This window comes from Caloenas nicobarica, chromosome Z (genome assembly GCF_036013445.1).
Source record: "Caloenas nicobarica isolate bCalNic1 chromosome Z, bCalNic1.hap1, whole genome shotgun sequence".
NCBI classification, from domain to species: Eukaryota; Metazoa; Chordata; class Aves; order Columbiformes; family Columbidae; genus Caloenas; species Caloenas nicobarica.
Genome location: NC_088284.1, coordinates 12,413,806 through 12,425,974, shown reverse-complemented (window position 1 = coordinate 12,425,974; position 12,169 = coordinate 12,413,806). Strand labels below are relative to the sequence as shown.

Below are 12,169 nucleotides of genomic sequence, written 5' to 3'. Positions count from 1 at the left end.
ACATTAATTTGCTAGTATAGATGCACATATACAAAGGGAACAGAAGATAATATTTCTTTGTGAGAGGAGGTTCTCTAAAAATGATAGAACAGAATAAGCTGTTATTGATCTGGGTAGACAAAATCGCGCACTAGTCTTCTCTCTGTTGCATATTTCATGCTCTTAATGCTTTTTCTTTCACAGCCTTAAATTATTCTCAGCAATTAATTATATCGAGCAGAAGCTTGAAAGTTTTCTATGGCATTCTTAGTTTAATAGAATGTGTGAACAAATCACAATTGGCTAAATTTATGTTTGGAAAATAGGATATTGCTGTTTAATAATTTACTACTGTTATTTTTTAATATAAAATGCAATATAAAGGTGGGTGTGTCTATGTTAAAAAAGAGAAAAAATATATAGCTAGGAAATAAAAAGCTCTATATTCATCAGAAGGTTTTTTGAGAGGACGAATATGCTAAACATGTTTTAAATTTTGATTGACACTAGATTATTAGTAGCTGTTTCCTTTATACTTAAATAATTATATTTGTTATTAGAATCTGAAGTGTAGTTGAAGCAACACCAGCATCAGTGGTTTAGTAGTTTTTCTCAACTAGATACTTCTGTTAGAAGAAAGCTGCCGAAGTTTAAAACACAGCAATGATAACTCAGTCCTTCTGCATAGCGATTCCAGATTCATACTGCACAAAGTTTTGAAAGCAACTTTTCACACTTTTTAAAGGATTAGCTTACATCTATATCGTACGTCAGTATGTTGCACAGATGTATTAAAATAACTTTATTTGGTTTGTGAAGTCAAGCACACAGAAAAATAGGATATAACAGAAAAAAGGTGGAAACCTAATGTGATTCCCTCAGGAAGGTAGGTTACAGTATGCTGTGTAATGGCATGACAGTGTATTGCTTTGCTCTGCTTTTCCACAGGACTGGTGCCCTGCACACACAAGGTGGACACTGATCACTCAATGAATGGCTGAATTCCCCCTGGTCTTAATACTCATAAGGAGCCTGAATGTTTTGCAGATAGAGAACTTTTTTCACAACTTTTTATTCTCATTTTACAAATGGGGTGTAGAAACATAAATTTTAAGATACCAGTTGGGCACCAGAGATCTGGTTTCTTAGCGTACTTAGTGTTCTATAGGTTCAGAACAAATGTCATTGATCTCAGTTGCAGCTGTGAGTGCTCAGCACTTCTGTTTATTAACAAAAAAACTAATACAGTCCTCGATTTGCAAAGAATAGAAACATGTTAATTTAGTCGGCTGTGTAGTGTGTACTTAATGCATTGCTTTTCCTTGTATTGCTTCCAGTTTCTCTTTGAAAGGGCAGTCTGAGATGAAGACAGGTTCTGTCGTGTGACATGACACAGCCACTCGCGTAGCTCATTAACAAGATTGGTGCCTTTAAATCCATAGTATAAACACCTCCCACTTTGACAGAAGTATGAAAATGATGAATTTGTATGTTTTGGTCTGCATCAGTACCAAAGCAGATAGTGGTGCAGTGGCCTGAGTTTCACAATTCTTTGCTGGCAGGAAAGAAACAGCAAGACTTGGGATGACAATTATCTGGTCATTTTATGATTTCTTCTATTTCGGTAACAGGGTACTTCCCGAATAAATTAGATCTGTTGGGTGAAATTGCTCACAGCTGCCTGGAGTATGTGGTGCAGGTGGTCTGTCAGGGTATCTGCCACAAAGCTGTGTGGTTTAGATAGAGCAGGAGTGTCCCAGGACTAAACGGAGAACAATAAGTCTTGCATTAGGTGAGCAACAGCAACTTAGGAAGTTAGGAAATTCTGTTTATTTCTACTTGTTCATTGGTCTATCAGGCCCATAAGAAAAAGTATTATCTCAAATTCTGATGCTCTTTCAGGCATTAAGAAATGCCTAAGATATAGTAGGCGTTCATGACTTTCGTAAAGGGCAGAAGTGTTCTGGGCTTTTTATCATCCATGGCAGAATTGCCTCAGTCAGCCTTCGATTCAGGATTAGTTTAATGTGTCTGATAAGATCCCACACCACTGTGGAGGTTGACCACAAGAGAGAAGCTCAGGTGGAGACCAGGACTTGACTTCTTGCCTAGCTCCTGTGAAGGTTTGGCATCCTTGAGTTACCGTCCAAAAATGAAGATGAGAGAAAACAGGACATTTTTTGGAGTAGCCAGGAGAGAAGGAAACATGGGAACGTGGGCTGGGAAATGCTTGTGAGTGCTATGTGCACTGAATTACAGTTCCTCTCAGCAGAGTATTTTTTCTGCTACTTGGTCTGTGAGAAAAATGACATACACAGAGGGAAAAAAAGTCTAAGCCTACAAGTACCATCAATATGTTTCCTCTCCAGGTGACTTATAGCCGTGTATTATTTGGGAAGCCAAAAATAAGATTTTAAAAAACCTTCAATTTGGAATTGTTAAAATAGCTATTAATGAAGAATGAACAATGGGAAATCTTAGAAATTTTAAACAGCCGTAAATGTTAGGCAATGTTCCTAGAGTATGGCAGATTTTTAGATAACCTATCACTTTATTTCAGGTGACTGAAGAAGTACAAATGGTAGTAGTGATTTTCAGTACAGTTACAACGATCTTCCCAGAATCTAACAGTCATTAATGGAAGTTAATATTTGTTTTTCATTATAACATCTAGTTAGTCTGTTAGCAATCATCATCTGGTATAATGGAAATCAGTATGAACGAATGGTTTCCTATGATGAGGCAGTACAAAACAGCTATAAACTGACCAAGAAGATAAACTTGTAGTGGCAGGAAGGACACTTGCTAAAAATCATAAAACAAAACTGAGAAAAGGTTAAGACTGTACTCAGGAAATCCCTACAGAGTTGAGATTCAAATCCTGATCCTGCTTCCATAAAGACTTCTACACATATGATCCTATGATCACATATGATCTCGACCCGGGCAACTATAGACCGGTCAGCCTCACCTCCATCCCTGGGAAAGTGATGGAACACCTTATCCTTGGTGCCATCTTAAGACATATCAAGGATAAGAGGGTCATCAGGGACAGTCAACATGGCTTCACCAAGGGGAAGTCGTGTTTGACCAACCTCATAGCCTTTTATGAAGACGTAACAAGGTGGATTGACGATGGCAGAGCAGTGGATGTGGTCTACCTTGACTTCAGCAAAGCATTTGACACCGTCTCCCACAGCATCCTCACGGCAAAACTGAGGAAGAGTGGACTGGATGATCGGGTAGTGAGGTGGACTGCAAACTGGCTGAAGGAGAGAAGCCAGAGAGTTGTGATCAATGGGGCGGAGTCTGGTTGGAGGCCTGTATCTAGTGGAGTGCCTCAAGGGTCCGTTCTGGGACCAATACTGTTCAATATATTCATCAATGACTTGGATGAGGGAATTGAGTGTACTATCAGCAAGTTTGCTGATGACACCAAGCTGGGAGGAGTGGCTGACACGCCAGAGGGCTGTGCTGCCATCCAGCGAGACCTGGACAGGCTAGAGAGTTGGGCGGGGAAAAATTTAATGAAATATAACAAGGGGAAATGTAGAGTCTTGCATCTGGGCAGGAACAACCCCAGGTTCCAGTACAGGTTGGGGAATGACCTATTAGAGAGCAGTGTAGGGGAAAGAGACCTGGGGGTCCTGGTGGACAGCAGGATGACCATGAGCCAGCACTGTGCCCTTGTGGCCAAGAAGGCCAATGGCATCCTGGGGTGTATTAGAAGGGGGGTGGTTAGTAGGTCCAGAGAGGTTCTCCTTCCCCTCTACTCTGCCCTGGTGAGACCTCATCTGGAATATTGTGTCCAGTTCTGGGCCCCTCAGTTCAAGAAGGACAGAGAACTGCTGGAGAGAGTCCAGCGCAGGGCCACAAAGATGATTAAGGGAGTGGAGCATCTCCCTTATGAGGAAAGGCTGAGGGAGCTGGGTCTCTTTAGCTTGGAGAAGAGGAGACTGAGGGGTGACCTCATTAATGTTTATAAATATATAAAGGGTGGGTGTCACGAGGATGGAGCTAGGCTCTTCTCGGTGACAACCAACAGTAAGACAAGGGGTAATGGGTCCAAGCTGGAACACAAGAGGTTCCACTTAAATGTGAGAAGAAACTTCTTCTCAGTGAGGGTGACAGAACACTGGAACAGGCTGCCCAGGGGGGTTGTGGATTCTCCTTCTCTGGAGACATTCAAAACCCGCCTGGACGCCTTCCTGTGTAACCTCACCTAAGTTTTCCTGCTCTGGCAGGGGGATTGGACTAGATGATCTTTTGAGGTCCCTTCCAATCCCTAACATTCTGTGATTCTGTGATTCTGTGATAATGATGGTGATGTGTTAGGACAACAGCACAAAGGATATGTATTAAGTTGTAAACTAATTCTCCGTACCAAATTAAAAAATCAGAGCAGGGCTCAATTTCTAAGTATTTGAAATAAAAATTTGTGATTTAAAAAAAATTTATTTTTTTTATTTTATTATGCTTAGATTGTATGTGTGGGTTTCGGGGGGAAGGTCATAGTAATTCTTTGCATTATGAGTTTGTTTCTCTCAACAGCTCTGGACGACAGCTGAGTGAAGTCTTCATTCAGCTCCCATCTAGGAAAGAATTACCAGAGTATTACGAATTGATTAGGAAGCCTGTGGACTTCAAAAAGATAAAGGTGAGAAACATTCCTGGAAGTGGAGATACCTCCATTTCTTTTTGTTATACAGAAGGGTGAGCATGAAGTCATCAGTAAAGTTACATCATGGATATTGCATGTACCTGTGTTTGTGGCTTATATTTTAAACTTTGTTACACACCTTGTTAGGAATTTTAGTGTACATTGCAGTGTATCACTGTAATTTCAAAGTCAAATCAAAATGTAGTAGTGTGACGGGAATGGCACTTTCGAGATTACATCTTTGTGTCTTTTTTGCAAAGACCTAATTGTGAATCTGTAAGCACATCTTTGGTAAAAACACAGTGTTTGCCAAGTTTTAACAGTTCTAGGGGAATGTAGGTATCCCTAAACTAGCATGACATCTTGGAATAGCCAGGTCAGATCCAAACACAGGTTAGCAGATGGGGTTTAGGCAGCTCGTTGTACATTAGGTGATGTAACAATTCTATGACTTCTATTCATGTCATGGCTTATTTTGTTTCTGTGCTAGAAAGAGAAATTGGAACTCTTTTTACCAAAACAGCTTAGTTTGGTTTGCTTTTGTCCCTTCCAATTAACACAGAAATTGCTTAATTTTTTGCTCTATTAATCTGGTGTATCTTCTTGAGTAATATGTTAACAATATGTTTTCAGACTTTGTTTTAAACAGATACTTGGTCTTGATGCTTTGGAAAAATTTTTAAAGAGAAAGCTTTTAATGTGTTGAAATCAAATATTAATTCAGTGCCCTGTCTGCTGTTTTTCTTTCTACACCATTGCCCATCCATACTTCTCTTCATTTCATCAACAAATGCAACAGGAAAGAATTCGCAACCATAAGTATCGGAGTCTTGGAGACTTGGAGAAAGACGTCATGTTGCTGTGCCACAATGCGCAGACTTTCAATTTGGAGGGATCACAGGTCTGAATGAACCACGTTGTGTTAAACCTGCAGATTTCCCCTATCTAATGTTTTCAGTGCTTGTGGATTATTATATATATGTAAACCCTCTGTTTTAATTATTATTTTCAATAGAGAAAAACGCCCAGCTTCTTAGAATCATCTAGAATTCACTGGACACAGCTGCAGCGCATGCATGTAGAGAAATTAGTTTTGACTCTGAGATCAGTTTTTTCTGATCTCTGTGTAATTTAGAGCTGCTATAAGACTGTTTGAATCTATAGTAAAAGGCAGCAGACGTAGAGTGACACATCAGCTCAGGTTTACCACAGTGGATGGAAGAGCAGGTTTAACAGTACAATTTAGGATGGGATATTGAGGGAAGATTTCGTAGTGAACTTTTCAGTTCTGCTAATGGAACATAAGAATGCAAGGCTTGTCCAGCAGTAGAGCTTTTTGTGTGAAGCTTTATAGTTTCTAAACCCTCTGGTAATTTTTTAATACTGAAAAATCAGTGGCCATTTGAAGAAACAGTAGTAATAAATCCCAGATGAGTCTCAGAGGTTTGGAAGGCAAAATCTCTCATCTCAAACAGATATTTCACACATATGAATGCACTCAGTGCTGCGAATTCATAACAGGACACTGACACAAAATGAGAGACTACAAAATCTGGATGACAGATAAGGAGGTCTCTCAATATAGTGAAACATGGTCTTGAATGATTATTTTTATAGATGAGGTCCAAATAGTGTGATGCAAACACAACATTAAGTTGAAACAGAGGACATGAAGACCACTCTCATAATGTGCAGGAGGAAAAAAATGATGTTAAAAGAAACCTAAGTAAAAGTAAGCCAAAGACTCAGTGGGTAGAAGTGTTCCATAGATACTGCTACTCAGTTTGGAAATAACCTGTATCAGTGTATTGTAGTATTCTTCTCCATTCCAATGTACCAACATCAATTACCAGAGCTGCTATTACTTTTTATAACGTGAAGCCCAAATAACTCATAGCTAAGATTTTTTTACATTTCTTTCTGCTAAGTTCTTACACAGCTCATTTTGATTTCCAGTGAATTGTGGAACGCTTCTGCAGCAGTCCTCCGGTTTTTAAGGTTACCTCGTGTTTTTTGTAATAGTTCAGGTCCAGCTTTGCTCCAACATACCAATTCACTTCACTAAACTAGATTATTTGTGTGTGCACCCAAAATGCATTTGTTTAAGTACACAGTGACTTCAAGTGAAATTCTACATGTTAATTCTGTTAGTATGATGCATGCCGCTTCTCCTTGGAGCAAAGCAGCTCTATACAAGCTGGAGCCTTATCCAGGGTTTTCAGGGAGAGACAGACTTTGTTTTTTGAGGCTTTTGTCTTCAATGCAACCTCAGCAATTTTGAAAGTTTTTCATGTTGGAATGGTGAAATGAAATACGGGCATGTAAGGGGTTAAAAATAGTTTGTGTCTATTGAAACTGAAGATGTTGTTGTTTGTCATGAGGCTCTGTTGTCATTGCTTCTGCCTTTTTGAAGGAAGTTCCACTCTTATTGCTGCTTGGTTTTTGAAACCTGTTGGAATTGGATTTGGTCAAAATAAGAAAACTTTTATTTGCACAGCTTTTCCCAAACCAGCCCGGTTTTTTTCTGGATCAAAATAGGTACTGAATATTACAAATAATTCCACAGTAAGATGATTTTAAGACCTCTTCATTTCTCTAGGAAATTCTGTTTAATATTCTAAGTCACAGTGATACTTGAAATATGTAGTGACTGGCATTAAAACAATATAATGTTGTATGCTTCCCTAATTCTTTTTGTCTTAGAAAGGTGTTTGGTGTGAGAAAGGACAGTAAGGTTAGTTGAAGGAGGCATTCCTAAGAACAACGGAATATAGTTGGCCTATGCGTAAGAAAAAGAAATGGTCCTCAGGAGGAACTCAAGAGCTTCTATCAATAGCTGACTTGAAAAAAGTGGGTTTAAGAGAAAGTCAGTAATCGTTTGACTTCAAGGAAGGAAGCTGTGGGGTCTCACAACCCACTAATGTTGTAAGACAATAGGAGAAAAGCCTTTTCAAAACATTCATGATCATTATCTATGTGTCAAGAATTTTTACCGTGGTCGAGAGCAGTCACACATCTCATAACAAAAAGTGCATTGGTAGTTGCAGAATGGGGAACTATCTGCAGTGATAGGCAGTTTTTCTAAAAAGGACTTGGCGGTCAAGTGAAGAAAGAGAATTGCATATTTCATGGAAAGTATCCTGAACAAATTTTTTTTTTTCTGGTTCATTTTTTTGAATCTGCGAAATATTAGAGCAGTTTTATTGGTTTTAACTTACAGGTTGTGTAATGGCAGCCAAAAATCCTTCCATTATCTTTCTCACAAATACCCAGTGTCCCTTTAATACAAGAAAATCTGTAATTTAGCCAGAGGAGTAGTATGACAGCCAAGGTAGTTCAAGCAATTATGATGATAAAACCCAACAGTCTATGACTCTACCCTTCTATTAACTATTCTTAATTTTCTAGTGCTGAATTGTGTAGTACTTGGCTGCTGATGTTTTACGAAACAAAATGTACAAGCTCATTTGTTAAAGTGATTATGAAGTCCCAGATTTGCAGCAAGACAACAGATTTTTATTGTGTTAATTTGAGAAATGTGATACAAGTCAAATGTAGTCCTCTCACTCTTGAGAGTCCCCTCATGCTTGTGGTTAAAGAGAATATATGAGGTACTCAAGATACTTAGCAAGCTACAGGAAGTTTGAGAACATGTGCTAAGTTTATAACAAGAACCAGTTGTAATTTTTTTCAGTGTTTTTAGATCTAAGAGGAAGGAAGGAATGAACTGCTTTGTAAAAAATATTTTCCTTGTAGCCACTTTGGGTTTCAGAAAAAACTAAGGATAATTAACATGAGCATTAGCTATTTGTCATTATAAACATTGCTAAACTATAAGCTATTTTTTAATTAAGGTCTTTACTGCTGAAGTCTGTTGCTTTGACAGATGTTCAAGGCTGTTACGATCTAATGAAAATACACAGTAGTTCTTGTGGTAATAAAAATAATAAGAAAAACACTCCAGCTGGATATTTTAGATGTTATACATTTTAAGAATTGTATTTTTATGGCTCACTATTGCCAAACTTCTTCATTTAGAGCATTAAAATAATGCTTACCTGTCTTGTAAAATTCATGCAGGAAGCATTGTTACTCAGTATTTGAAAAGGCCGTATACCTGTGGGTTTGTGCCAGAAATTAAGGTCCATGCTGTGAATTTTTTATGTTGCTTGACTTTACAGTTCTGACATAAGTTTGTGTTCCTGCTGCAGATCTATGAGGATTCCATTGTTCTTCAGTCTGTGTTCAAGAGTGCTCGACAGAAGATTGCCAAAGAAGAAGAAAGTGAGGAGGAAAGCAATGATGACGAAGATGAAGAAGAAGAAGAAGAATCAGAATCAGAATGTGAGTCTTCTGCTAAATACTGAAAAGAAAGTACATCTGGGGATGGAAGAAGAGATTTTCCAGTTTATGTGTTGAGACTGATTATAAGGTTCTATTTTCCATTTGTAAAAGTAACTTCTTATTAAGTTTGTTGCTTTGGATGTTAACAGTAATCTTAAGTCTTCTGGCTATGCCACTTACAGTGCAGTAAACTATTTTTAAGCTGGAAACAAATTACAGAAGTGCTTTTTGGAAGCAAATGTGACTGGCTGTGAGTATTTATAAACCCTTCTAGTCCTGTTTGTGTTATTTGTGAATAGACAGGCCTAGGACTAGAGACAGTCTTTATCCATGTGTGATCAGCCTTCAGGTGTGATGTGACAAATAAAACTCATCACCTGGTTAAGGACCAGGTGACGTTGCAAATATTCTTCAATGTGACAAGGATTAAGTGAAACTCTGTTTCAGAAGCAGGAGGTGACACTTATTCCCTGCAGACTTAAAAATATGATAGAGTGGAAAAAGAAGGGATCCTTTCACTCTACCTTCTGCCACCCAATACATCTACCCATACCCTCCAGCCACCCCATCTGTCTGGTTACAGGAACTATAGTATTTGGCTCCATGCTACTCTTCCATGTCCATCAAGCAGGTGTGCAAAGCATGCAACTTTAACAGTTTGTTTGGAAATGAATGGATATTCTGGAATCAAGAATTTAATGTGTTCTTCAAACAGGTGTCAACACAAAATTTTTCGGTCATCTCCAAAAAGCATTTCTGTAGTTTAAAATTTAAAAATTGTCTGTTTGTACAAAGGATAGATATTTCTGTGAGCAAGGGAGAAAATATTTTTAGATTTGTATCTCCCCACAGGACGGTATGCTACCTGTAGACACCATGTATTCAGAGAATGAACAGAAGATGCATGTGGTCAACTTAAAGTTATTCTTTATGGTTTAATACAAATTACTGTTAAAACTACCAAGAAACAGAGAAATAAAAGCAAATACTTCTGCTTCATTGTACGTAGTCCAGATAAAGAACACAGGCAAATATCTTTTCAGGCTGCTACCAGGGGCGAATTTCTGTGAACAGAGACAACATTTAAAAGTCGATATGTGAAATTCACATTCATTTATACTGTTAACCTTTTTTGCAGCAAAATCAGTGAAAGTCAAAATCAAGCTGAACAAGAAGGATGAAAAAAGTCGGGAGAAAGGAAAAGGCAAGAAGAGGCCAAGTCGAGCAAAAGCCAAGCCTGTTGTGAGTGATGATGATAGTGATGAGGATCAAGATGAAAATGTAAGTTTTGTTGACTGAGACTGTGGAAGTGGTTGCAGTAATTGCGTCTCTACCCTGTCCTGCTTGCTGTCAGAATTCTCAAATAGTCATTCTTAAGCGCATTTTTAAACTGTATTGATCACTGTGAGAGTTGAATGGGGATATTAACTGTATCTGTGTGTACTTATGATATCTGGTCCCAATGTCAAAGGACAAGATGTCTAAGAAGTTATTTCTTGGAGCTGTTCTTACTTTCATTGAACCTTGAAACCTCATGGTCTGTTTGCTTTTGTCCACAGATGAAAAACTATTAACTTGTGTTTTTTGTTGGGTTGGTTGGTTTTTTTTTTGGTGGTTGCTTCAGCTATTGCAACATTGCAACTCTGCATCTTTCCTTCTCTAAAGAAGTCTACAGCAATTAAATGGAATGTCGTGAAAGAGGAATATTAGATAACATAGTAGCTTTCTTGAGGCTATCTTGATGAGTCAGTTTGCCATTTTTCTTCCTTTTTCTTTCTTTTTTTTCCTTCTTTAACAAATTCCACAGGATAGCTGGCAAAGAGTTTCTGACTTGTCTTGTGTCTCTTACCTCTAGGACCAGTCGGAAGCAAGCGGAAGTGATGATGAGTGATCCATAGGGTTTATTTTCTTGCCAGAACTGACCCCTAACCCTTCTCTTCTCCCTTCTCCTATTTTACACCCAGTGAATTCATTTTGTCAAATAGACATTGGGTTGTTTCTGTATTCTCATTCTCTATAAATTAGCTTTAGGATAGTGCCAGACAAACATATGATATCATGGTGTAAAAAAGGAAAAAAATGTAACATATTGTGACCAAATGGGCCTCAAAAGATTTAAAAACAAAACAACAACAAAAAAGCTTTTGATGGAAAATGTGGGTTGATAGTATATTTCTATGGGCTGGTTTAACTCAGTAATGGTTTGATCGTGCCTGGTTTTATCATTTGATAAGATGTTTTTTCAATGGCATCAGAAAGGAAAAAAAAAAAAGTCTTTTGTAGCATTGATAACCAGGAGAAGCCATTAAAAGCCACTGGTTATTTGATTTTTCATCAGGCAGTTTAAAAAAAATTTTTTTGGTCTGTATTGTTTTTTACACTGTGGTACATATATGCAACTTTGTTTAATAGCTTATAAATGTACAGTAGTTAGGATTCATTCACCTTGTCCCACATATGTTTTTCCACTTTATGCTTGGCGATCTTCAGAAAAATGCTTTTTGAATTGTATCAAATTTATGTCTACTGTAAACTTTGCTTAACTTTTTTTTCTCCTCAATTAAAAAAGTTGGCTTAAAAATGCTATTGAATATTGCAATCTATATAGTGTAATGGATGGCTTCTTTCATCAGACTGATCTTCTATGTTACCAATGTGGATTATCACCTTTTCCCTAAAGTGTACTTAATCTTTGCTTTCTTTGCACAATGTCTTTGGTTGCAAGTCATAAGCCTGAGGCAAATAAAAATTTCAGCAATTTTAAAGAATGTGGTGTTGGTGCTTTCCTAATAAAGAGATAATTTAGCTCAATAGATGCAGCCTTGTGTTATGAGTGCCACAAATACCTTTTTATAGTAGGGACAAGAGGGCAAGAATGTGTCCTGTAGAGAGGTCCACTGTAGTCTGTCCTGAATGTAAAATAAGAACTTATTCAAGTACCATAGAAGTATCCTCAGAGACAGAAGATACGCAATACGTGTTAAAATAAGAATGATAAAATTGAAGTAGTAAAATAATACCTTGAAGTAAAAGTGTGGTTCATTACCTAATTACAATTGAAGTGATTAAGTAATGAAATAAACATTCCTTTTTCTTTCGGGAAATATATGTCCATAGGTCTCAGTGAGCATGACTACAATTAGCTATACAGGCAGTCAGCGTACCTACAAGTCGGTTTATTTTAAG

At 37.8% G+C, this 12,169-nt stretch overlaps 1 protein-coding gene across 8 annotated transcripts in view; it reads left to right on the top strand.

The window, feature by feature from the left end:
- SMARCA2 (SWI/SNF related, matrix associated, actin dependent regulator of chromatin, subfamily a, member 2) overlaps positions 1-11,751 on the top strand; it is a 120,843-nt gene extending 109,092 nt beyond the window's left edge. For all 8 annotated transcript variants that reach the window (XM_065657602.1, XM_065657595.1, XM_065657597.1 and 5 more), the window contains 5 exons: positions 4,531-4,636; positions 5,439-5,540; positions 8,851-8,983; positions 10,122-10,264; positions 10,839-11,751. In XM_065657602.1, the coding sequence (XP_065513674.1) occupies positions 4,531-4,636; positions 5,439-5,540; positions 8,851-8,983; positions 10,122-10,264; positions 10,839-10,874 (520 nt within the window). In that variant the 3' untranslated portion in view covers positions 10,875-11,751. The remainder of the gene's footprint in view (positions 1-4,530; positions 4,637-5,438; positions 5,541-8,850; positions 8,984-10,121; positions 10,265-10,838) is intronic.
- Positions 11,752-12,169: the final 418 nt, after the last annotated feature.